The sequence below is a fragment of the Erpetoichthys calabaricus genome, chromosome 12 (assembly GCF_900747795.2).
Source record: "Erpetoichthys calabaricus chromosome 12, fErpCal1.3, whole genome shotgun sequence".
Classification (NCBI taxonomy): domain Eukaryota; kingdom Metazoa; phylum Chordata; class Cladistia; order Polypteriformes; family Polypteridae; genus Erpetoichthys; species Erpetoichthys calabaricus.
This window is the reverse complement of record NC_041405.2, coordinates 160,043,816-160,068,990: the sequence shown is the minus strand read 5'-3', so window position 1 is coordinate 160,068,990 and position 25,175 is coordinate 160,043,816. Positions and strand designations below refer to the sequence as shown.

The 25,175-nt window shown below is 39.4% G+C and overlaps 1 protein-coding gene across 5 annotated transcripts in view; it reads right to left on the bottom strand.

Moving 5' to 3' along the window:
• The window catches only part of dazap1 (DAZ associated protein 1), a 122,099-nt gene that overhangs the window by 24,443 nt on the left and 72,481 nt on the right, over nt 1–25,175 (bottom strand). For all 5 annotated transcript variants that reach the window (XM_028816636.2, XM_028816635.2, XM_028816634.2 and 2 more), the window contains exons 7-8: nt 21,412–21,494; nt 8,807–8,957 (exon numbers count right to left, since the gene is read on the bottom strand). In XM_028816636.2, coding sequence (XP_028672469.1) covers nt 8,807–8,957; nt 21,412–21,494 — 234 coding nt within the window. The remainder of the gene's footprint in view (nt 1–8,806; nt 8,958–21,411; nt 21,495–25,175) is intronic.

Here is a 25,175-nt window from a genome sequence, read left to right as displayed (position 1 = left end):
AAGGTTGCCATCTTGCTCTTTCACTCAGTCATGCAGAACGAAAATCACTACCTGCATCATTTGGTCTGATGTGGACAAGAATTGGTTGTGCCTCAGCCTCGAACAAGAGCTTCAACTCGCACCAAAAACATTCTCCTACCTGTGCAACTGGAGTGAATGCTAAACATCCTGTATTAATCTCCTTAACAAGTATGACACCTTCTTTGTACATGGAAGTTAACATAATGTTGTGCTAAGACTCCTCTGCACTGCGAGATGTTTAGTAAATGCCCATTAAAAAGCTTCACCTCTTACTCAATTCAGTTTACACAAACACTTGATTGTCAATTGAACATGAATGTGTGCTGATTTGTAAAACCCACTTCTCTGGTCAGTAAGCTGTGTTGCTGACATGGACAAACAAGAATCTAAATGCCATTAATTCCTGTCAATGCTTTATATATGCATCGCCAGTACAAAGTTGGTTTAATAGCATCTTTTAAAACTATCATTCTGTTATTTTCAAATTGTTCAAATTCATCCAGTCATCCATCTGTTTTCCAGGTCACAGAGGCAGCATATAAGCAATGATGCCAAGAAGGTCCCTTTTCCCCTCCACCTCCTCCAGAGGGATGCAGAGGTTAGCGAGGCCAAGAGATATAATCTCTCCAGCATGTCCTGGGTCTGCCCCGATGTCTCCTCCCAGTAGGACATGCCTAAGGAAGGTATCCAGAAGGCAACTTAATCAGATGCCTGAATGACCTAAACTGACTTCTACTAAATGCAGAGAAGTAGAAGCTCCATTTTGAGCTCTTCATAAATTTCTGAGCTTCTCACCACATCTCCAAGGCTGCACCCTGATATGCGGGTCAGTCTCCCACGTCCTCCTTCCGTCACACATGAACAAGATTGCAAGATACTTAAGTCCCCTACTTGAGGAATCACACTCTCCCTCCATCCCTGAGAGGGCACTCCACCTGTTTCCAGCTGAGGACCATGACCTTAGACTTAGATATGCTGGTCCTCATCCTGGCCACTTCACACTCCACTGCAAACCATTGCAAGACAAGTCTAAGGTGTTAGCCCGATGAAGACAACAGAACCACATCATCCATAAAAACCAGAGATGTAATCCTGAGGCTGCTGAGCTGGACTCCCTCCACTCCTTGGCTGTGCCTAGAAATTCTGTCCATAAAAATTATGTACAGAATTGGTGAAAAAAGACAGCCCTGGTGAAGTACCATACCCACCAGGAACAAGTCTTAGTGCCTGCAATGCAAACCAAGCTTTTGCTTCGGTTTTACAGAGACTAAATAACCTGCAAGAGCTGTCCTAGTATCTCATACTCCCAAAGCACAAAACTCCCAAACTACATTACCCCCCTGAGGAACACTGATGTATACCTTTTCCAAGTCCACAAAACATATAGACTGGTTGGGCAAAATCCCATGAACCCTCTAGGGTAAACGGGGCAAAGAGCTGGTCCATTCTTCTACACCAAGGGAGAAATCCACATTATTGCCTGTGAATCTGAGCCTAAACCAACAGCCGAATTCCTCCATTCCAGAGCCCTGGCATAAACCTTTCCAGAGAGTCAGAGGAGTGCGATACCCCTAAAGTTGTTCAACTTCAAGGAACAAACCCGCATTCACTGTAGTTAATTTCCATTTTCTTTAATTGGTGCATATCTAGCTACAAAATAATGGAGAATTATTCATGGGGTACTATGTCTTAGAAAAGGGGTCTGATTTGAAAACAGAAACTGACATTGGATCACAAATATGGTCATAGTCATATGCACCAAGTAGCACAGAAAAATCCATACTTGATATTATTAAATGAAAAACACCGAAAAAGATAAGATTTTTCAGCTTGGAAATAAGATTTATATTAAACTAAGCAGGAGAGGAAGATTCATTCAGTATACTAGACCAACTGTGTAACTCATTCTGGAGTATGGACTTTGAACAAAACATTTTACCAGTATGCTAATTTATGTGAACATATTTAAACAAAGCACATTCTATGTTAAAATTTGGAATTCTGTACACTCAACAGAAAATGGCAAATGTGATTTTAAATGGGTGTATTAAGGTCTTGAAGGTATTATCTGTGTGCATGGGCTAGTATGTGAACTGTGTAAAGTACATACATGAGCTGACCCCTTTAAGAATAAACCCCCAAGTAATGCACAGTTCTGCCTACTTGGTGAGTTAATGCTTTCCCCGGCTGCTGTGAATGTTTACTGAATTAACTAGGTCTGACAACATATATACATTTACAGTCGGTAATTTGATTCAGGCAGGAGGACAGGAATGAGCCTCGTCTTGACCTGTGTTTGGTTGGTTAGGGTATAAGTGAAAAAGAAGCTGCTCTGTTAATTAGTTTGAGATGGAGAGGTGAACACCTACAATCGAATTAATTTGAAGAGCAGAGCTCAAGCAAGTCTTTTGACAGTTAAGAGGTGCACAGTGTGCATAATGATCAATATACTTAGTAATTGTTTAAAATATACAATTGTTTGAAAAATATTAAAATGCTTTATTCCAGAATATACTGAAACAGTTCTACTTTTTTTTTTTTTAACTATGATACGGATTTCTGTCCATTCTGCCCACTCCTATAGGCAGTAAATAAGCTGTCTGTGTATCATCTACAAGTTTACCAAATGATGGCCGGTACAGAATAATTTGGCAATTCACAGGCAGCTACTAATAACTTTGTTCATTAGATCGATACCAGAAGGTACTCCTTAATTACACTTCACCTTTCTTTCAATCTTATTAACAAATATTATATATAGACTAGGGGGCTCTGCCCCCTGCTTGTCAATCCCTGGGCGGGTGCTACGTGTTAGCCACGTCGAGGATCTGACGCTCGCATATGGGGAGGCAGAAGGGAATTGTTACATATGCATAATAGACCTAACTATTTTAAATTACAGCGAGTAATTAACCATAGTAAAATGTAATAAATTGATAGAAAATATGTTTCATGTTGCGTTAAGAGGTATTTGTTGCATTATACGCTTTTGTTCTGTTTGGCTTTAAAATTAACATGGAAATACTTTTGAAACTTACACTTTTACTGTAAAACTTCAGTAAAAAACAATTTTTTGACTTAACTTTCCGGCGATATCGCATTGAATTTTGATTCCGTGTTTGGACTTGCATCGTGACAACGCAACGTATAACTGTCCGTGAGTGAATATCGTTTTTCTCTCTCTAATAAATAAACCGACTTTTTCGAATGTTTGTCCCGGTAATTTGTTAACTGTCATAGCAAATACTATTCTAATGTGAAACTAGACGTTTTAATATGAATGGCATGTCAAGATCTCCTTTGGAGTCTAATGTTATCCGCGGAAGATGTACTACATCACCTTTCATGTCGCCTGTTAAAATTTTACGTCAGAATTGTTTGACCAATTTTGAATACAACTAATCTTGTCCTATTGCATAGCCCATCACTCATACATAAATTATGCAATAACATTACTGTTGAAAGAAGGATGTATCGTAATTTGGCTGCTGGAAGACCGGATGGTGTTAACGGTTGTAGATATTCTCCGTGATATTGTAAGTTGATGTTTTCATCTTCCGCACCATCACCACCAACAATCTGCCATGTAACCGACAATTTTCGCGTTAATTCGTTGGACTTCGTTTCTCAGTGCTAGGATTGCCTGTGTACTCATTTCTTCTGTTGATAACCCTTCGGCATGAAATTCGAAAGCTCATGTAAATTTATACCGAGTAATAGCACAGTTACAAACTATTTCTGTAATTCTAGACAGGGCCACTACATTATAAAAACAGGCAACATGTTTTCCTGACAGCGAATGTGCAATTTTGCATTTGGTGTGCAACAAAGCTGGCTTGTACAAATAATGGCACGCGTAAGCAAAAGATACCAAGAAATCATAAGGGGAAAAAAAAAACATGTTTAACCTACTTAGCTTCACAGTTTTTTTTTTTTTTTTTTTTAAAAAGTAACAAGCTTTGCTTTGTTGGCTTGAATTTTTTTTTTTTTAATCTCATCTTTCTACTGTAAAACACTACAAGTACAAATTCAGAAGTGTAAAAAGTACACTTCTAAGGGTAATAATGCTCCGTCTCATTTAATTTGTTAATTGTCATTTTCTTACCATTATATAGTATAATATTGTCCAAGTGGTACTTCAGAGGGTGTTGTAACTTAGTGTGTTCCAACTCTACTTTAAGAGAGACGGAGGGTTTTTAAGTAATCAACAGAAGTTGGGATACCTGTGCAAATTGTTTGCTTCAAATTGCAAGGCTTCATTTACTTTAATTGCTACAGAACATCTACAGGTTGTACCCTATTTATTCCCTGAAGAAGGTCCATTTGTAAGATTGATATTTCCTTTTTTCAGTTTTTGCCAACCTAAACTTTAAATTTAAACCTCTGACAGTTTACTGCTCACCTTTTCACCATTTTATGTCATTCACTGCATTTCAACTGATTACATTTGAAGAAAAACTGGAAAAACAGGAGCTCTAAAAATTTTGACCAGTAATGTACATAACAGTTGGGAGTATATGAGAGGATTTTATAGAAGACTACAAATCTATGCAATGGTCAGGAATATTAAATATCCAAGTTCCAATAAGCAGCTTTGCCTACTGTGCCACAAAAAAGACATAGCAGCACTTAAAACTGTGAGGCAACTAAACATATCCCAGGATTTAAGGATGTCTTATACAGACAGTTTCAGAGAATTAAACTGTTTAGTCTCAAGCAGAGGCGGCTATGTAGAGACCTAATCCAGATCTTCAAAAATTCATCAATAAAGCAGATCCAGCAGAACACTTTCAACAAAATGGTGAATGTTATACTCTATGACAAAAGTGTTAATTTTGTGCATTTAAACCCGAGACCGTGAAGAACTTATTTACACCAAAAATTGTGGGAATCTGGAACAAACAAGTGACAAGTAGTTGAAACAGGAACCTTGACAACTTTCAAGAAGTATATGGACGAGATGTTGGGGAATCATAGCTATTGGCCAAACAATCTAGCTAAATGGACTGAGTGGTCCTCTTGTTGGCAAACTTTCTTATGCAAGATTTTAACCTATAGTGTCTGTCTCACACTGAGACTCAGCCTCTCATCACTTCGTACAAGGATTGCTTGCATCTATCAGATTAATTTCACAAGCAAGACTTCTTGAAAAACAAATCTCTGAATTTCCAAACTAATGATTTGGTTAAACTTATGTTTGATTTGATATCCTAGATGTACAATATGTGGAGAATTGATTCTCATACACTTGGTTGTGAGCTGCTGCCAGTGGGTCAAGTTCCTATTGTTTATAGCAGTAGTAGGCCACAGCTGATTGACACTCTGACGATGAGCTTTAACAATCACGCTCAGCGATCACACATGATTCACCATGAAGGACCTCACCCATGGGTCACAAAGATACATGATTACAAAGAAGGGCCAACACCATTTTCAATAGAAGTGGAGATGAAAAAGAAACACGTGAAATGTACTTCAACTTCAATAAACACATCCATTATAAGCTTACATTTTCAAACTATATAGGTAAACAAATCTCATTCATGAAATGAATAAATACAGTAAACACTACTGCTAATGTTACTTTCCTTTTACTATTTATTCCAATAAAAACACTTATTTTCAGAAGATATTAAAGGACTGACATACCACTAAAATACACTCACTGAGCAAATTCTTGCACTCACTATCCTAACACTGGGTGAGGCCTCCCTTTAACTCTCAAATCAGCTTGAATTCTTCATGACATGGCTTCTACAAGTCGTTGGAAACATTCCTTTCCGATTCTTGTCCAGGTTAACATGATTGCATATCACAATTTCTGCAGCCGAGTCTACTGCACACTCACGTAGCAAATCCCCCACTGTACCACATCCCAAAGATGTTCTACTGGAATCAGATCCAGTCACTGGTGAGGCCACTAAAGAAATAAGAACTCACTGGAATGTCATTGAAACCAGTCGGAGACTACTTTACTTTGTGACATGGTGCATTGTCATGCTGGAAATAGCTGTTAAATGATGGGTAAATTGTGGCCATGTTCAGCGACAATACTAAAAAACAGTCTGTGGCATTCAAGTGATGACTGATTATTGGTATTAGCAGGCCAAAGGTGGGACAAGAAACCATTCCCCACATAAATACACCACCACCAGACTAAACCGTTGACAAGTTGGGTGCATGGACTCATGCTGATTGGTGTGAAATTCTGACCCAGCTACCTACAGTGGGTATAGAAAAGAACCCCCCCTTTGAAATATTCCTATTTTTTTGCTTTAAAGCCTTAAATGAAAACACACACACTTTCTTCCCAGCTTTACTTATTCAGTGCAGCCTAAAACATCCAAGTGAAAGATATCACAGATGCAGTTCAGAAAAATGATAAAAAAAATTAAAAACAAAACATACTGAAATTAATAAAGGATCACCCCCCAATGTCAATATTTTGTTGAACCACCTTTTGCTTTAATGACAGCTTTGAGTCTGTGGTGATTCTTCTCTATCAGCTTTGCACATATAGGTATTTGCCCCCCACTCTTCTTTACAGTTTAACTGTTCAAATTCGGTCACATTGGATGGTGAGAGTTGGTGGTCTGCTATCTTCAGATCTTTCCACAGATTTTCAGTGTGATTTAGCTCTGGGCTCTGACTGGCCACACGAAGACATTCACTTTCTTCTCCGTCAGCCACCATGTGGTCAATTTTGCTGTGTGCTTTGGGTCGTTGTCGTGTTGAAAGGTGAATATTCTTCCCATCTTCAACTTTCTGGCAGAGAGTAGCAGGTTTTCCTCAAGAATTTGATGGTATTTTGCCCCATCCATTTTTCCTTCTACCCTAACGAGAGCCCCAGGCCCTGCAGCAGAGAAACACCCCCACAACAGGATGCTGCCCCCTCCATGCTCTACTGTAGGTGTGGTGTGTTGTGGATGGTGAGCTGCATTGGTGTACGGTTTGATATTGAGGCCAAATAGTTTGATTTTGGCCTCAACTGACCATAAGACCTTTTTCCACTTGGCATCAGAATCTACAAGGTACATTCTGGCAAAGCTCAAACGAGCCTTAATGTGGCCTTTCTTGAGAAGTGGCTTTTTCCTTGCAACCCTTCCGAACAATCCACAATTGTGGAGTGCGTGTGAAATTATTGTCACATCACACAATGACCACTCTTTGCAATCAAATCCTGTAACTCCTTCAAAGTGGCCATTGGCCTCTTTGGCAGCCTCTCTTATCAGTTTCCTCCTTGCTCTTCCATCCAGTTTGGAGGGATGGGAGGGTCCTAGTAGTACCAAACACTTACCACTTCTTTATTATGGACTTTACTGTGCTCCTTGGGGATGATAAAGCCTTTGAGATTTTTTTGTCTCCATCTCCTGCCTTATGTCTGTCCACAACTCTGTCCCGGAGATGTTTTAAAAGTGGCTTGCCACCCGTAGTCAGTTGTTTGCTGTCAGTTGCACTACCAAGCAAGGGAATGAATGCTCCAGGAACAGCTTCACTAATCACACTGATTACAATTGATCACAGGTGGAAGGAAGGCAGTAACCACAATGGGAATGGGGGGCACTGACACCTGACTGAGTTTAGGAAGGGGGGGATCCTTTATTAATCTCAGGATTTCTTGTTTTTTATTTTTTAAAATTGTTCTGAACTGTAGCTGTGATATCTTTCACTTGGATATTATAGATTGCATTGAGTAAGTAAAGCTGGAAAAAATATTGGTTTGTATGTTTTCATTTAAGGCTGTAAAGCAAAACAATTAGAATATTTCGAAGGTTCTTTTCTATGCCTATTGTATGTACCACAGCAGAAAAAGACATTCATCAGACCAAGCTGTTTTTTCAGTCTTCACTTGTCCAGTTTTTGTGAGCTTGTGCCCACTGAAGCCTCAGCTTTCTATTCTTGGCCAAACAGAATTGAACCGGACATTGTCCTCTGCTAGAATATCCCATTCTCCTCAAGGTTTGGTGGATTGTGCATTCTGCGATGCTTTTCTGTTTACCACAGTTATAACAGAGTGGTTATCCAAGTTACAGTCTGGCCATTCTGTTCAACAAGACAGAACTCGCCAGATGTTTTTTGTACTAATCTGTGTAAGCACTAAAGACTGTTGTGCATGAAAATCCCAGGAGGTCAGCAGCCACAGAAGTAATCAAGACTGCCCATCTGGCACCAACAATCAAGCCACGGTTGAGACCACACACACCCCCCTCCCCCAATTGTTTGATGCGACGTTCCTATCCTGTTGCTGCCTAATTTTACGCACTGTGCTGCTGCCACATGATTGGCTGATTAGATAGTTGTAAAAATAAGCAGGTGTACAGGGGTTCCTAATAATTTGCTCAATTACTGCATGCATTACTCTCTGGCAGTTCACCATTCAATGAAACAACTGCATGTTACAGTGTCGGCTCAGTGGTTAAGGATGTGTGCTGGTATCTAAGAAGGTTGCCGGTTCAAATTCCATTTCTGCCCGAAGGGATCCTACTCTGTTGAGCACGGTCCTTAAACTGAAAAATTGCTCCAGGGACGCTCTACATCATTTCGTTAAACCGAGCCTTGAATGTAGTAGGAAACATGTATCCCTGTATAGTGTTAGCACAAGTGATTTCTAAGCCTTTTTTTTAGCAAATGAAAGAGGCAAATCTATAACGCACAAGGGACACAGCCGAGACCTTTAATTTTTGTGCTGTGTCAGTGAATGAAAGTATGGAGTAGTACTTGCTCAGCTGCAGCCCAAGGTAACTGCAGGAGTTTAGGTTTAAAACCTTCTATGACAGATTCTTACCTTGAGGGCCAAATCCCTGTTGCCAGCCAGGTGGAGGTTGAGCTGCCCAGCCATTGGCTGTACTTAACATTCCCCTGGGTGCCCACTGACTGGTACTTGTCTGGAGGTTTGGAGGTTTGCTATCACGAGGTTCTGCCCTCTTTACTTCCACCTACAGAGAGGACAAACAAGGAGAAATTGGCACAGAAAAAGGTTCAATGACACAAAAACACACACACACACAAACACACAAGAGACGCACACACACCCTTCCCCAAATAAATAAAATAGTCACACACTTAAGTAATATTAGTCTTAGCACTTTAACTTAAAACTAAGTTTATATATCAAGACTTTATAGGGGCCTTAATAAGGTTTTCTTTGTTCTTAATACATTAAAAATATGTTTCTCAGGTAGTTAAATACAACAAATGTATAAACTGTCTAAAATTTTAAATGGGGATGCGAGAATCCCTCTCTTCCAAAATAAAGAAAGAGGAAACAAGTAGTAGCCATCCTCAAAAGAGTCCACTTTAAACCGTCTCCAGATTAAAAAAAAAAAAAAATTAAATCTGACTTAACTTTACTCAAACTAAAAGAGCTTCATCAGACAAAAGTATCTGCTCCTTTAATAAAGCCCACTCATCTACTTAAGAAACATATTTTTATTTAAAAGGCAAATTTTTAACTAACTTAATTATTTCTATTTTTTAATACAGGCCCCTTCATGACTATCATAAAAATATGATACAACTAATGGAAGATTAGGACTTACCTTAACCAGGCTAATGCTTAAAGAATCTCAATTTTATATAACTTGCAATATTATTTCAGAAGGGAATGGTTGTGGTAAGAGAATCTTAACTTATATCTAACAGGAAAAAGTAAACAAACATGCAGATAATAATAATAATAATAATAATAATAATAATAATAATAATACTACTACTTATTATAACAACACAAATGGACAAGTTGAAAGTCAAATCAGAAAGAAACTTCATATTGTGTTGACAAATTTAAACATGGCAAAACTTTAAAATTAGTTAACACTGATCAGTTAGACACCCTGATTAGAAGTTTTTGAATATCACATGACAAATTCTTCTTAACGTTATTCTGGAAACTTTTCTTCTAAAATTAAACAGGAAAGTCTAAAATCACTCACTACGAAAAATGCCAAGGAGCTTTGACAACATGGCGCATGCCCCCTAGTGGCTAAGCTGGAGAATTGTAACCCATAGGCGTGCAGGCTAAGGCTGTGCTCACACGCTATGGAAAATACATTTCCCAGTGGGAAAATTCACAAGAACACAATCCAGAGAGAATATATAAAATAAAAATTCATCAGCTCAACCCAAAACATCATTTGAAGGCCATACTGTATTTTGGGCAATGCAATAGTCAATTTATATTTATGTCGTTTCAAGAAAGTTAAAACAGCTATTCTCATGTGATGAACTGCAACCTTTCATTTCTCCCAAAGCTTCAACTGGAAATATATGTGAACAGAACAACCTGGAAAAGTGTGATGTCACAAATGGTAACTCAGAATTCATGCTCCGAGAATGCAGCCCAGTTGTCTGAACGTGCAACCCACCACTGCTCAGTCTGTACAACAGATTCAGCTAATTAAATGTTTATGAGGAGACTAAAAAGCTCCATGCAGGTCAAAAAAAGAAATTAAGTTAAGGATATATATCTGGGGGGTTGACAGCAGAAGGTTTGTTAATGTCAAATGATTCAGCCCAGGTCAGCTAGTTTACATAAAATACCTAAAGGCAGCCCCTGTCTGTGGAGACAAGGCGAGTGATGGAGAGAAGGTTCTGTAACTATTTTGGTTACATTAGAAACCAAAGGGCACTTGGCTCATTAAATGCGGAAACTCTTAATAGCTCAATTTCAGCTCAAGGGACACACAGAGCACATTTCACAAATGATGAAATTAATGAGTCTTTTCCACTGCCTAGAGCCGCAGTTGGAACATTTTTGCTGTTCTTCTCTTGCTCGGGAAGTACAAGCTTACTAGCATTAGCAAAAAAAAAAAAAAAGTACTGATGGGTAAAAGTCACGCTAGGCTCAGCAAGAGCATGTTTAGAGGCACAGATCAGCAAATACTGGCCTTTGCTCAAGTCACAAAAAGAACAAACATTTGGATATCTAAGATGCCACATTCCTTTCAAGGACTCACCACCCCTTATATATGAGCAGGGTAGTCGGGCAAAGAAAGACGCTAACCTGGGGAAACCCGGAGTACTGCCAATAAGCAGCCCATGATGAACTGAAACATCGCAAATACTGGCCTTTGCTCAAGTCACAAAAAGAACAAACATTTAGATATCTAAGATGCCACATTCCTTTCAAGGACTCACCACCCCTTATATATGAACAGGGTAGTCGGGCAAAGAAAGACGCTAACCTGGGGAAACCCGGAGTACTGCCAATAAGCAGCCCATGATGAACTAAAACATCTGTGTAACTTAACATTTTCACAATCTTTTACATTTAAACTGGAATGAAATCTAGATAACCTTAAAAATATACAGATTGAGAGATTTTTTATCAGGAAAGGAAGATATGAGAGTCAAGGTAGTTATACTCACTAATCATGGAGCCCAAGAGGAGCAGCACCAGCTCAGTTTTACGGCCCACTTCCCGGATAACCCGGGTTGGCCGTTCTACCCCAGATTTCTCTTATCCATTGACAGCCATCATTTTCTTCATTTCTCTCTTTCTCAACAATCCAAAGTTTCTTCCATCTACCTCTAACCATTCCAGAGTCTGGCCACTTGGGGACGGCACTGAGCCCAAAGGTCCAGACACCGCTACACAAAGATGGGCCCGGGCTTAAACAAACTTATTTTACTTTCATAAAAGTATCTTAGACAGGCTTCTCTTAACTCCACACATACACAATCCAATCGTTTTCCTTTCTTTCTCCTCCACACCTCTCAGGAGAGTGTTGGGTCCTTCTCCACTCCAGATTCTAACACCCTATGCATAGTGGAGGGCTCCCTTTGAAACCAGACCTGTGAGTGCTTCCAGTGCTCAATTCATTGTCTCCAAAAGCACTTACTAGTCAGGTGGAACCTCCTTAAGCCTCCAATTCACTCAATTCCAAATGGGAACACAATTCCTATGCTGCCCTGCAGGCATCCATACCACGGCTCACCAAAAAGAGATACTACCACAAAGTGTATAACTCAGCAATCTGCCTTGATCTCCCACTGTTCCAAACGTCTGGCCTTCTGACTGGGAAAGGGGCTGCTGACCATTCCAGTCGGGCTGCTTCCTTCTGCAGGATGTCTATTTACGACTCCCGGGATGTCAGACCCAGTATACACCCTGCCATAGTTTCCCCTCCATGCCCATCATCTAGCCAGGCAGTGGAAGACTGCACCTCCCCTTCCTGACCATTGGGCCAAGTAAGTGATCAGGGTCCATCCGGGCTGGGACGCTGGACCATTCATTACAACAAACATCAAGACTTTTTCACCCAGTCATTATTGTTCTTTTGCATCACATACATGCCCATATCACCTAAGGCAGCGATTCTGCAAGATGACACTTGTAGGTTCAACATTCACTGTGCTGCACAGATTGACTTTCTTACACATCATACATCCATCCCATTATACACATCTCAGTCTCTCGAACTTCCTCAGGGGTTCAGATTTTAACACAGGGTCTCGCTACCATACAGCATGCAGGCACACACATAAGTGGAATAAATTCTCCCTTTTAGTGATGTCATCTTGGACTTTACTAATGCGAGTATTTCTCTAAACTTTTGCCAACTGCACAATAATCGGGTGGTCACTGCTAAATAAACTGCTAGTACAGCCTAGCATATTGCCAAAATAACTTAAGGACACATCCTAATTTTGTATCGCCTTCAATCATACAGTCTGCTGTGTCACCATTTGTTATGTCTAAAGAGGAATGTCCTGCATGTTGAGAACTTCACAGACAATATTGACTTTAATAACAATCATGTATTAGAAACAAGGCCGAAACAACAAGTCAAATCATAATGTGATCAGATCAGCCCTTAGGTGGATCTAAGATGTCCTCTGCTCCGCAAGGGTCAGTCTTCAGCTGCTCTTCATCTTTTCTCATGTCATTCCTTACTGAATATCTAATCTTATTTTCTTTGCTGTTCATCATCTTCTCTGCTATCGCGTCTCAATTACTTCCTTCATCAGGACATTCTTTCTCAGCACAGAATGACTGTTTCTTCCACTACTGGACATTGCCTACTCTAATAAAATGTACTAAATCATCCCCAGTAATCTGCAAATCCATTACATCATGTTACAAATGATTACTAATGAGACAGAAAAATCAGAAAGTGCCAGAGTCAGAAAAATATGGACCCTAAAAAAAATTACATTTCAGGACAGAACTCAGAGCCACACAAGCAGCAAAGGGTGGTGGAAAACAAAAATTCAAAAAACTAACAAATGAGGAAGTTGAACACCTAAATAAGCCCATACAGTGGAACCTCGGTTCATGACCATAATTCGTTCCAAAACTCTGGTCGTAAACTGAGTTGGTCGTGAACCAAAGCTATTTACACATAGGAAGTGAAAATGAGGTTTTTAATACAAAATGGGAGGTCTGAAAATCAAAAGTCCACCTTACGAGAAGGATTTAAGAGTCACAGCAGACTCAACACTATCAACTGCAAGACAGCCATTAAGAAAGCAAAAAGAATGTTAGATTATAATAGCAGCCTGATGTGTGGAGTACAAGTCTAAGGAGGTTATGCTGAAGCTTTATAACACACTGGTGAGGCCTCATCTGGAGTACTGTGTGCAGTTTTGGCTCCCCAGGCTAAAAAAAGGACATAGAAGCACTAAAAAAAAAAAAAAGTCCAGAGAAGAACGACTAGGCTGATTCCAGGGCTATGGGGGATGAACTATGAAGAAACATTACAAGAGATTAAGAGAAGACGTGAAGTGTATAAAATTATGAAGAGAATTAGTGCAGTGAATTGAGACAGTGACTTTAAAATGAGTTCATCAAGAACACTGGGACACAGACACTTGTCAAGAGTACACTTCAAACAAACATAAGCAAGTTTTTCTTTCACAGAGAACCACAGACAACTGGAATAAGTGACCAAGCATTGCTGTAGACGGTAGGACTTTAGTGACCTTAAGATCTCAACTTGATGTTTTTTTGGAAGAATTTACTGTTTTGGACTGGTGAGCTTTGTTGGGCTGAGTGGCCTGTTCTCGTTCAGACTACTTGAATGTCCTAATATTCTAAACTCAAACTTTAACAGTTTACGATGCTAAAAAGCAGCCTGATGATTCACAGTGGCAGCGATTAAATAAATGCCTTGTATCCTGAATGCTTTCAATCAACAAAGTAAAAAGAGGAGTCAGGGGTTTTGTGTACCGGCTTCACAACTGGTTTAATAATAAAGTTTGGGCCACTACCACAAACCATTTTTATGTCAATTGCTTATACAATAAGGTATACTGCGATCTACACGTTACCCCCACCCTATGAAGAAACGCATACCTTTTCAAACACACTTTTCTTTCATCTTTTTCACTAACTTTATATGCAGTTGCTGCTATGGCAATACATCTCCCCTTTCCACTCTGTTTGTATTACACCCAATCTCCTGCACGTCCGTCTTTACCCCACATTGTTCAATCTGGTTTTGGTCTCCCCTCCTGGACTGCCCTGACACATTCATCTTTAATACTCTTATTATCACACCATTTTCATCTCGTCTCCACACATGCCCAGTCCGCTGGAGTGTTCTCTCAGTCATCTTCTGCCATATCCCTTTCACATTTATGCCCAATCTAATTATTTTCTACTCAATCCATTTTGTTCCCACCTGCACAACCACCATGGCATTTTCATGTCCTTCCATTCTTTTAGTCTCCCTGCTAGCTGCTCTCTAAGATTCTTCACCATTGCTGGTCTCACTATCGTTTGGTATACTTTTTCTTTCATCTTGTAATAATTCTAAATATTCATAATTCAACAGTTAATATGGGAAATATGCCATTGAAAATGCTCCACTGTGTACATGGTATCTGGGGGTGAGACAAGCAGTCCTCTTGTCACATCTCCAGCAAATGTAAACATAGGCCCACTAAAGAAACTGTGGTAGACTTGATTTAGCTTAAGTAGTTCTTGTCCTACCAATAACAAATATTTCTAATCAGTACAAAGACAGTAAAGACATAAGAAAACCTGAAAATGCATGTTTTGAAGACAAACTACCAATTAACACATTGACTGGTACAGTGAAAATACTAAATATGTTTCTGGTGCCACAATAAAAAGAAAACAAAAATCAGGGTGTTATTTTAATATGCTAACTGAATGCATTTTTAATTGAGCAAACCTCACAAGAAAAATGTATTTTCTCCCCAGAAAAAAAAATTGAGTTCACTAAAAGATGGCACATGGTGCCAGTTGTGCAGTAACTCAACTGGGTCTAACAAGTTGAATCTTCCACGAGCCATTGCACTTGAATATCACAGCGTCCTTTTGAACGTCTTAGTGCTGAGACGGTAACCATTAAAATATTCACATGGTTGTGGTTGTAACATACATAAAACATTTCTGTGAAAAAGTAGCACTGCAAAATGCCCAATTTAAAAAGCAAGCACCATGGCAAGTACGTTAGTTTCAATCACGCCAGGCATTTAGGAACCTTGGTTGACCAGACATGCTAGTTCTTATGTTGATGCTATACAACAATATGTTTGGCCACAGACACACACAGGTCACTGTACATGTCACAGACAGGCAATATAATTAAAAACTGTTGCCCTACGTGTACCTTCAGTGCCTTTCTCCCATATTCACGTCTGTGTGAATGCCTCTTCACCGCTGCTCCCTCTGTCAAGTGGGTTCCTGTAAAGTCTGCATCTCATACTCTTCCATTATTTCTGTGGCACCTTTCTCGCCTCCTGTCTGGTTTATACTTGCAGTCTCCGAAGGAAACTCGGTATGGTTCATACGCCTTTATTCCTCTTTGTGCATCTCACACTTGCACTTCATCTTTCATTGAGCCACCAAAGCCAAACTGACCAATGATATTGGAGACTGGACACACAGACCTTTGAGTTGTATTGCTCTACAGAGGTGGGCAAAAGCAGGTTTACAGTTGCAAGTACACAGAACAGTTTATTCTTGTATTAGTATTATTTATCTTCTTATATGCTTTCTTATTAAAGTGTGCTCAAGTGTAGCAGTCATAACCTGTATGTCTTTTTCCATATGACCAACTGCCCCTGTATAGTAGATATTCTCTCACACACACACACACACACTAGCAGTGCTACCCATCCTGGATGGATTGGGATTGAATCAATTTAGGCTTTAGTGTTAATGTTTTCAGTACACCATCTACTGTAATGTATTTTTTAATGCATATAGTAATAAAGTGCATTCCATTTGTAATTTCAACGGATGACGCACCACAAACATTTGTAGTAATGAAAGGCACGTCTTTTATGCCATTTGGTACGGGATAAGTAAAACTGTTAATATTTGTGATGCACAATCTGTTGCAATGATAAAGACACAGCAAACGAATAGACAGAGATACAAAGACAATTGTCCTTTTATTATGGCAGACATATTGATATGTGTGCACTTGCCTGACCGGGATGTCTGTATACTGGAAGGACCGGGAGAGAGTATGCAAAGGACAGTCTCTCTCCCAGAATGCTAGCCCGTGGGGTTGCTGCAGCATGACAGATTCAAGCCCTGTTGGGTCCCGTGGGTACCACCAGTGAGTGCTGCAAAGACTGGGGAGCCTACCGCCTCACCTAAAAGTGCTTCCAGACAACGTTAACAGTCACTGGAAGTACTGCTGGGTGTCATATAAAAAAAGCCAGAGTTCCAGGAGCCAAAGTCGGGACGAAGGTGACACAGCTTGCTAGAGTTCGAGTGGAGGTGGACAGAGGCAGAGAAGGAAGACAAAGTGCTATGGGCTTCATTTGTGCTTTGTACTGTGCTGTGGGAATTGCTTAGGGAACCATTTCTCAAGTAATAAGCTGGAGTGCCCCATTCAGGTCACAAGGAATAAACAGAGTGAAATATTCTGTACTGTGACACCACTGACAATTTTATTTTAAATGCCCACAATCCTATTTACTTGTATCACCCATGAATATGGTTATATTTAGAGCTACTGAGACAAAGACTGTCTACAAGATAACTCGGAGGTGGCATCCATCTACAGATCACTTATTTTGCAGTCAATGCTGTTAATAAAAATCCAAACAGTTATAAAAATGGCTTACATTATAAACACATGACCTGGCAGTGATGTAATGAACTCCGGCATCACCCTTAAATTGCACTGTACAGTCATACATGTTTTCTGTGAACGGCATATCTTACTAAAGAAGACTTAAGCGTATCTTTTTTTTTTTTTTTTTTTAATCTTAGCTGACACAATCCACAACGGGTGTCAAACCCCTAACCAATCCTGCCTTTTTTTTTTAGTCAATATTCATCAAGACGCTACAAATATATTCTTTAACAGTATCCAGGTGAAGTAGGGCGCAAACTGAGGCTATATAGTCCTGTGTGTTAACAGTCTCATTAAAATGTGTAAAACAAATAATCAGCAACAGTAAATGTTCACTCTGTCCATAGCGGTATGCTACCTTTCATGTGATGCTATTAGGACAGGCAACGGTGCTCTGCCGCTTTAATGATGGATTATGAAGGGCTGAAAATACAAATGGACCGGTGATACAATCTAATTGGTTAATTTTAGCATCTCACAACTCTAATGTAAAGCTAAACGTATTTTCTCAGTACAGACTATGCATTCCCATGCACATGCAACACCTCTCTCAACATGTACACTGCTTTAATTTCTATCTAAATTTGTATATGGCTCTTAAAAGCAGCAGGCCAATCAATGTTTTATATTTAAAATGTACGTTCTCCTTGAAACTGAGGTTTAGAGGGAAGCATCAAAAATATTAAGCATTTGCCAAATCTAGCCTATAATAAGGTGCTAATGAAAACATACGAATGAAAGGCAACTTCAGAAACAAGATTAACTACTGAAAACCAGGTCTTCAGTTTGACCCAATTAGTGGGCTGATAACAATGCCACCTGCCCGCAGAGGTAGCCATTTTCAAGTCTCCAAGGCATCTTTGATCAAGTGATGGATTCCTGACCCTTGGCGATCTCTTGCAGCTAGGGACTTGGATGTAGAACATACTGTTGCCATTTCTAATTTTAGGTTTTATAAAAACTGCAGCTTGGGGGAATGTCAAAACAAGAACGATGGCTTAGGATGAAGTGCCACTTTACCAGGAAAAACGGATATTGCAGGCATACTATTGATTTGCATGTATATACATGGCCATTGATTTTTTTTTTTTTTTTTAAATATATATATATATAAATATATATAAATATATATAAATATATATATATATAAATATATATAAATATATATATATAAATATATATAAATATATATATATAAATATATATAAATATAAATAAATATAAATATATATATATAAATATATATAAATATATATAAATATATATATATATATATAATATATATATATATATATATATATATATATATATATATATATATATACACACACATATACAGTAATCCCTCCTCCATCGCGGGGGTTGCGTTCCAGAGCCACCCGCGAAATAAGAAAATCCGCGAAGTAGAAACCATATGTTTATATGGTTATTTTTATATTGTCATGCTTGGGTCACAGATTTGCGCAGAAACACAGGAGGTTTTAGAGAGATAGGAACGTTATTCAAACACTGCAAACAAACATTTGCCTCTTTTTCAAAAGTTTAAACTGTGCTCCATGACAAGACAGAGATGACAGTTCTGTCTCACAATTAAAAGAATGCAAACATATCTTCCTCTTCAAAGGAAACAGAGAGTAAAGCAAACAAATCAATAGGGCTGTTTGGCTCTTAAGTATGCGAAGCACCGCCGGTACAAAGCTGTTGAAGGCGGCAGCTCACACCCCCTCCGTCAGGAGCAGGGAGAGAGAGAGAGAAACAAAGTCAAAAATCAATACGTGCCCTTTGAGCTTTTAAGTATGCGAAGCACCGTGCAGCATACTTAAAAGCTGCACACAGAAGGTAGCAATGTGAAGATAATCTTTCAGCATTTTTAGACGAGCGTCCGTATCGTCGAGGTGTGCGAACAGCCCCCCTGCTCACACCCCCTACGTCAGGATCACAGATAGTCAGCGCAAGAGAGACAGAAATAAAAGTAAGTTGGGTAGCTTCTCAGCCATCTGCCAATAGCGTCCCTTGTATGAAATCAACTGGGCAAACCAACTGAGGAAGCATGTACCAGAAATTAAAAGACCTATTGTCTGCAGAAATCCGCGAACCAGCAAAAAATCTGCGATATATATTTAAATATGCTTACATATAAAATCCGCGATAGAGTGAAGCCGCGAAAGGCGAAGCGCGATATAGCGAAGGATCACTGTATATATATATATATATATATATATATATATATATATATATATATATATATACACACATATACATACAGTGGTACCTTGGTACACGTCCTTAATCCATTCCAGATCCTTGGACTTCTAAAGTGCCAAACAGGACTTATACCATACGAATTTTTCCCATAAGAAATAAAAGGGAAAAGGATTAATCCGTTCCCATGAAAAAAAATCCTATTGTTGTTGGCATATTATACATTGATGGGGTTGTATAAAATAAATATCATGTGTATTAGCAATCTGGGATTGAAATTCTTTATAACAATAACACATTTTATTTATATAGCATCTTTCCCATTTTGATTTTTTTTTTCATTTTCCCACCCCAATCTGCTGCCATGCCTACCACCTGTTAGTGCTGCTTCACACATACTTCACAAGTATCACCTCAATTTCTTTTTATGGCCATTTTAGAGCCTCTTTTTTTATTCCCTTGCCAACGGCAAGCTGCTCTCAGCTGCCAAATATCCATCCATCCATTTTCCTACACCGCTGAATCCGAACACAGGGTCACGGGGGTCTGCTGGAGCCAATCCCAGCCAACACAGGGCACAAGGCAGGAACCAATACCGGGCAGGGTGCCAACCCACCGCAAGACACACACAAACACACCCATACACCAAGCACACACTAGGGCCAATTTAGAATCGCCAATCCACCTAACCAGCATGTCTTTGGACTGTGGGAGGAAACCGGAGTGCCCGGAGGAAACCCACGCAGACACAGGGAGAACATGCAAACTCCACGCAGGGAGGGCCCAGGAAGCGAACCCGGGTCCCCAGGTCTCCCACCTGCGAGGCAGCAGCACTACCCACTGAGCTGCCAAATATTCAAAATGAAAATAGGAGACATTGGGCACCACCACAGCCAACTTTTTTCACCATAGTTTTCTTGTTAGTAACAACTGTGGACAAAGACATCAAAAACATCTCGTATCACAAACTCAAAAATCAAGGTACACAAGGCATTTCAAGATTTGTTGTATAATTACACCCCGACCGTAACCCAGTTTTCAGTGGAGAGGGCCTGAGGTCTACCAGAAGCACCATGTGCAAGGAACCAACCAATTCTGAACAGGGGAAAGTCCACGTATTGTGCATTCATTTTTACTTCAGTTTTTCATGTGGCTTGTTAAACGCTAAAGATAAGGATCTCAAACCTACGTGCGAGTATAACATCTGAAACCTCAACACTAGAAAGAAAAGCTTCCAGAATATATATATTTTTATATATGTATAATTAAATTTCACACATATATCCTCAAAATAGAACTTAGAAAGCCCCGAGTTCACATTTCAAGAAAGCAGGCAGGCCAGCCAGCTAAGGTGCACAACAACACAGTATGAAGTTTCCACAATTGAGGTCACTTCATTTATATTTTATATAGCATGACTTGTTATTAACTAGTAAAGTGATCAAATAGTAAGTGACCCGATAAAAATTAAAAAAAAAAAAAAAAAAAAAAAATCCACAAGGGTTTTTTTTTTCTTTTTCTTTCTGTAAACATAACCAGTCCTTAAGGATTTTCCAGATTTTTCTTTCTTTCTTTATGTTAAATAACAGGATATACATGTCTATGAGTGTGTGCACAAAACATGCATTTTAACAGACTCAGAGGTAACAGAGGTATATCCAAAAGAACTGGTTTTTATAAAAAACCAAGTCTCGGGCGACAGAGGAGAGTTTCGAGGGGGGGTGGAAGCGTCAATGCCAGCAGGGTCCAGTTGCTCTGCTGGAAAACATGTACTTGATTACTTCTGACCTAGCAGGCCATCAAATGATAATTCTTCACATTTATAACTTTAAAAAGCTGACTGACGTAACAAGGAATATTTTTAAAGTTTAAGCATGCAGGACTGGAGAGATCTGCTTCACTCCTGAGGCCACTGAGGTCTTAAAGTGGTCCCACACACACAACTTTACACAAATTCAATGCTGATTTGGTGCAAACATCCTCTACAAACTATAAGAACAAGAAAACTTGCCTTGAGATTAGATGCCCATATGACAGTGAGGCCACAGAGCCTTAATATGGAAACCTCCTTGTCGCCCAAGCCTTAGTGCGATCTTAAGGGTAAAATAAAACTACAACTACACACTTTTTTGCCCATGATGTCGTGAAAATGCATGTTGACAGCCTGGTCCACTGATTGTTCGGCCTCGAAAGTAATAAATCCAAAACCTAGCCAACGACCAAGAGTGAATCAAGGTAGCAGGGTGTCGTGACACAACACAGGATGAAGTACAGTACAGGGGCAGCCTAGGGTTCCATCAAGGGCGGCTGGTTAGGCCCAGTTTCGGATAACGTCGCAGGCTTGGCAGGCCTTGGGCATTTTGACATTAACTTTCCTGACTAAAGTATGGCTTCAGTCTTATTCCTGTGCTCACTGTGAAAGGTAGTGTAAGGTAGGATGGATCAAGTTGCCACTTTGTAGCTTCCTAATCTGGATATGCATATTTCATAATGTAAATGAATCATGGGTAATCTTTGCCTGGGGACACTAAAAGTTATTAAAAATGAAAAGTAGAAATCTTCTATGGCTGGGGAACAGCAGGTCAGCCTATTATTCTGTAAACAGCATCGGTTTTAATTTAGGAGCAAGAATATTAGACTAAAACAAGACCATAATATTGAAATTGATATATCCTGATGGGAGCCATCTGGCTCTTTTCACCAGTGTTCAGAAGACACAGCCAGACGACAAGACTCAGTCTGTTATTTTTATGGCAAGCAATCAGTTACTAGACACTAGTGACGGGTAGCACAGAAGTGCTACACCATCATTACATGCAAAAATTCCGTGATGTTGTCTTTTTTGTGTCACAACATTCTTTACAATGGATGACACTTTACAAAACGCACTGTGTGAATTGTGCTTCTACCCAAAGAAACACTGAGTTTTGAGTGAAGATTGAAGGGGACTGCCCTAACCATGCAGGTCAGAAAAATGGTGAACAAGTAAAACACCTTTTTCACTGTATCATAAAAATGGTAAATGTCATTTGTGTAAAAGGAAAAGGGTTTCTGGCTTGATATTTCTAAAGTTCCTTACAGAAGGTCTGCCAGGAGAGTGAGGTGCCTGGCCACGCCGTCTTATCCGAACCACACCCTTGCTTTCCCCCTTGGCAGACTTATTTGCAGATAGTGCTGACATTAGCCATTACTGTTCTGTTAAATGTGTTACAATACAAAACCATGAGGAAAAATACATCAATATTCAAGAGAAATAAAAACATTTTTTTACTCCAAGCTTTCCCAAAGGCTGCAGTTTGGGTAAGCCAGGAGAGGTGCTTTGGGAAAAAAAAATGAAAAGAAAACAAGAGCATTTAAAAAAAAAACAGCATTACATTAACACATAGATATAGGCCAACACAGAGTGCAGGAGATCACCTAGAAGAACAGCATCAGAACAACAAAATGCTCTATTGAGGTGAACTGACTACATCATTGGACAAGGCCAAATTGATGTCTCCATACAAACTAGAGGTGTAAACAAACTGCACTTTTGACTGTTAAAAGACAAAGATAAAAACGAAACTGTACATAATTATCAAAATCAGAAACTTCTGTACTGCATAAGGAGAGGACATATTGCATTCAGTGCATTTTACATGGGGGAGAAGAGAAGGGGCTAAGATGTCTACACGCTACCACACACATTTTTGCCCCCAATATGCCCACATTTCTGTGTAACCTGCCTATGCCCAGATTGCAGATCTACAGAACCACCTGCAAAACGCACTTTTTCGACTTGAATGGAGATAAGTGAAGAGCGGCGTCAAAACACATATATACTTAAGGTAAAATAGAATTGCCATGCTGGAAAAACAAAAAAACGGGCTTAACTTTTACCAATATGTAAGTATTCATTTTCAATTAGTTAAACATCATGCGTCAGTGGGTGTTATATAAGTGCACTAATTGGAATAAAAAGGCAATCCTTGAACTATTATTGGTTCTAGGCTGAGAACCCTGAAGTCTGACAACACTTTATTTTTAGTTTCTTTTGCACCTACACCCTGATCTGTCCTGTTAGGCAGGTAAAGGGCAACATTTCACAAAGTAAACAAAGCCTAGGATTAGTTACGGCAACAAATATGTTTCATATAAATAAAACCGAGCATAAGCAGATCACAATGTAGATAAATTAAGAAGGTGCAGACAAAGCTGCATACATGTTTGAGATTAATTTGACTATATCTATTCCAGTACTTGCCACCCTGATTGGAACATCTGTCTTCTTTAAAGGTCACGAGTACAGCAAGGTTACTTTGCCTAGTATCTTTAAATGCACAAGCTGTACGGTGCATGCCATTAACAGCTAATTTACCAAGCATTTATGTAGATAAACAAGTCTGAGAGGACTGCAACTCATCCCCTTTGAACACTACTGCAGCTAGGAAAACGGCTACAGCCCCTCTACGAGGTGCGATCAAAAAATACGGTGATTCCATTGGATGACGCTTGGCAAAGGCAGGGACCTTCAATACAGGAAGCGGCACGTTGAACCTTAGTAACAGTGGGTGACAAGTTTCAAGCCGTTTGGTGCAGTCAGTCTGTTGTGAACTTTGGTTGAGAGAAGGTGTGTTTTTAAAGTGTGACGTTAATCATGGATCGAGAACAACACATTAACGTGAAATTTTGACAATGCTCTGTGTCACCCATCGCTTCTGGTATGGCAAGTTCTCTCAAATAAAAACATTAGGGCGTGTCCTCATCTCACCTTAGTCACCTGATCTGGATCCGTGCAACTTCTGACTCTTCCCCGAAGTCAAAATGACCCCAAAACGTAAATGTTTCGAATCGATTAGGACATCACACAGCGCAGCTAAAAACATTCACGAATGAGGACTTCCAGAAATGCTTCAGAATGTGGCAAGAACGATAGGATAAGTGTGTCCAAAGCGAGGAGGAGTATTTTGAGGGGGGTTCATGGCAATTTGTCTTTTACTGTAATTTTTTTTTCAATTTAAACATTCACCATATTTTTTGATCTCACCTCATATGTATAAAAATCTGCAATATTCTTAACTAGTTGAGGATTTGTTCTGTTCTGTGTATTGTGTTGTATTGACCCCCTTCTTTTTGACACCCACTGCACACTCAACCTACCTGGATAGGGGTCTCTTTTTGAGCTGCCTTTTTCCCAAGGTTTCTTCCATTTTTTTCCCTACAAGGGTTTTTTTAGGCAAGTTTTTCCTTGCCTTCTTAGAGAGTCAATGCTGGGAGTGGGGGGCTGTCAAGAGGCAGGGTCTGTTAAAGCCCATTGCGGCACATCTTGTGTGATTTTGAGCTATACAAAAATAAATTGTATTGTATTATAGTTGTGTTACCCAGTTTCACCCAAGCCTCAGTTTAAGTGGGTGTATCAGAAATACTATGTAAGTAACTGAGTACTTTTCTGAATACAATAATACTAAAACTCGGTCATACAGAATTTGGTGGACATTGCAGTCGGATGCAAAGTAGTAATCTAGAAGCCTTTCACTAAAGCGTAACTGGAGCTAACTGGACAGCACTGTGCTCCCACAATGGCTATGCCATTCCACATTTCACGTAAATATGACAAACATTTTAATGTTTAAGCAAAAATAAAGATAATGAAACACATGAATGAAAAGGATGGCAGGTTTGTTTACACCTCTGGTATTGACAAATTTCTACCCGCTGTCTGACTTCAGAACTGGCCTGTACCTGTGTGATACAATTTAGCTTAAAGTAACCTACAGGAGGAAAGAAAATCTAAAGAGAGATTATTAATCATATTCAAACAATTCATAGAAAGAGGACACATATGAGCTTACTTAGAACATATCTTAACTTATTTTAAAGAACTTAAATATGTAACTTAAAATATCTACA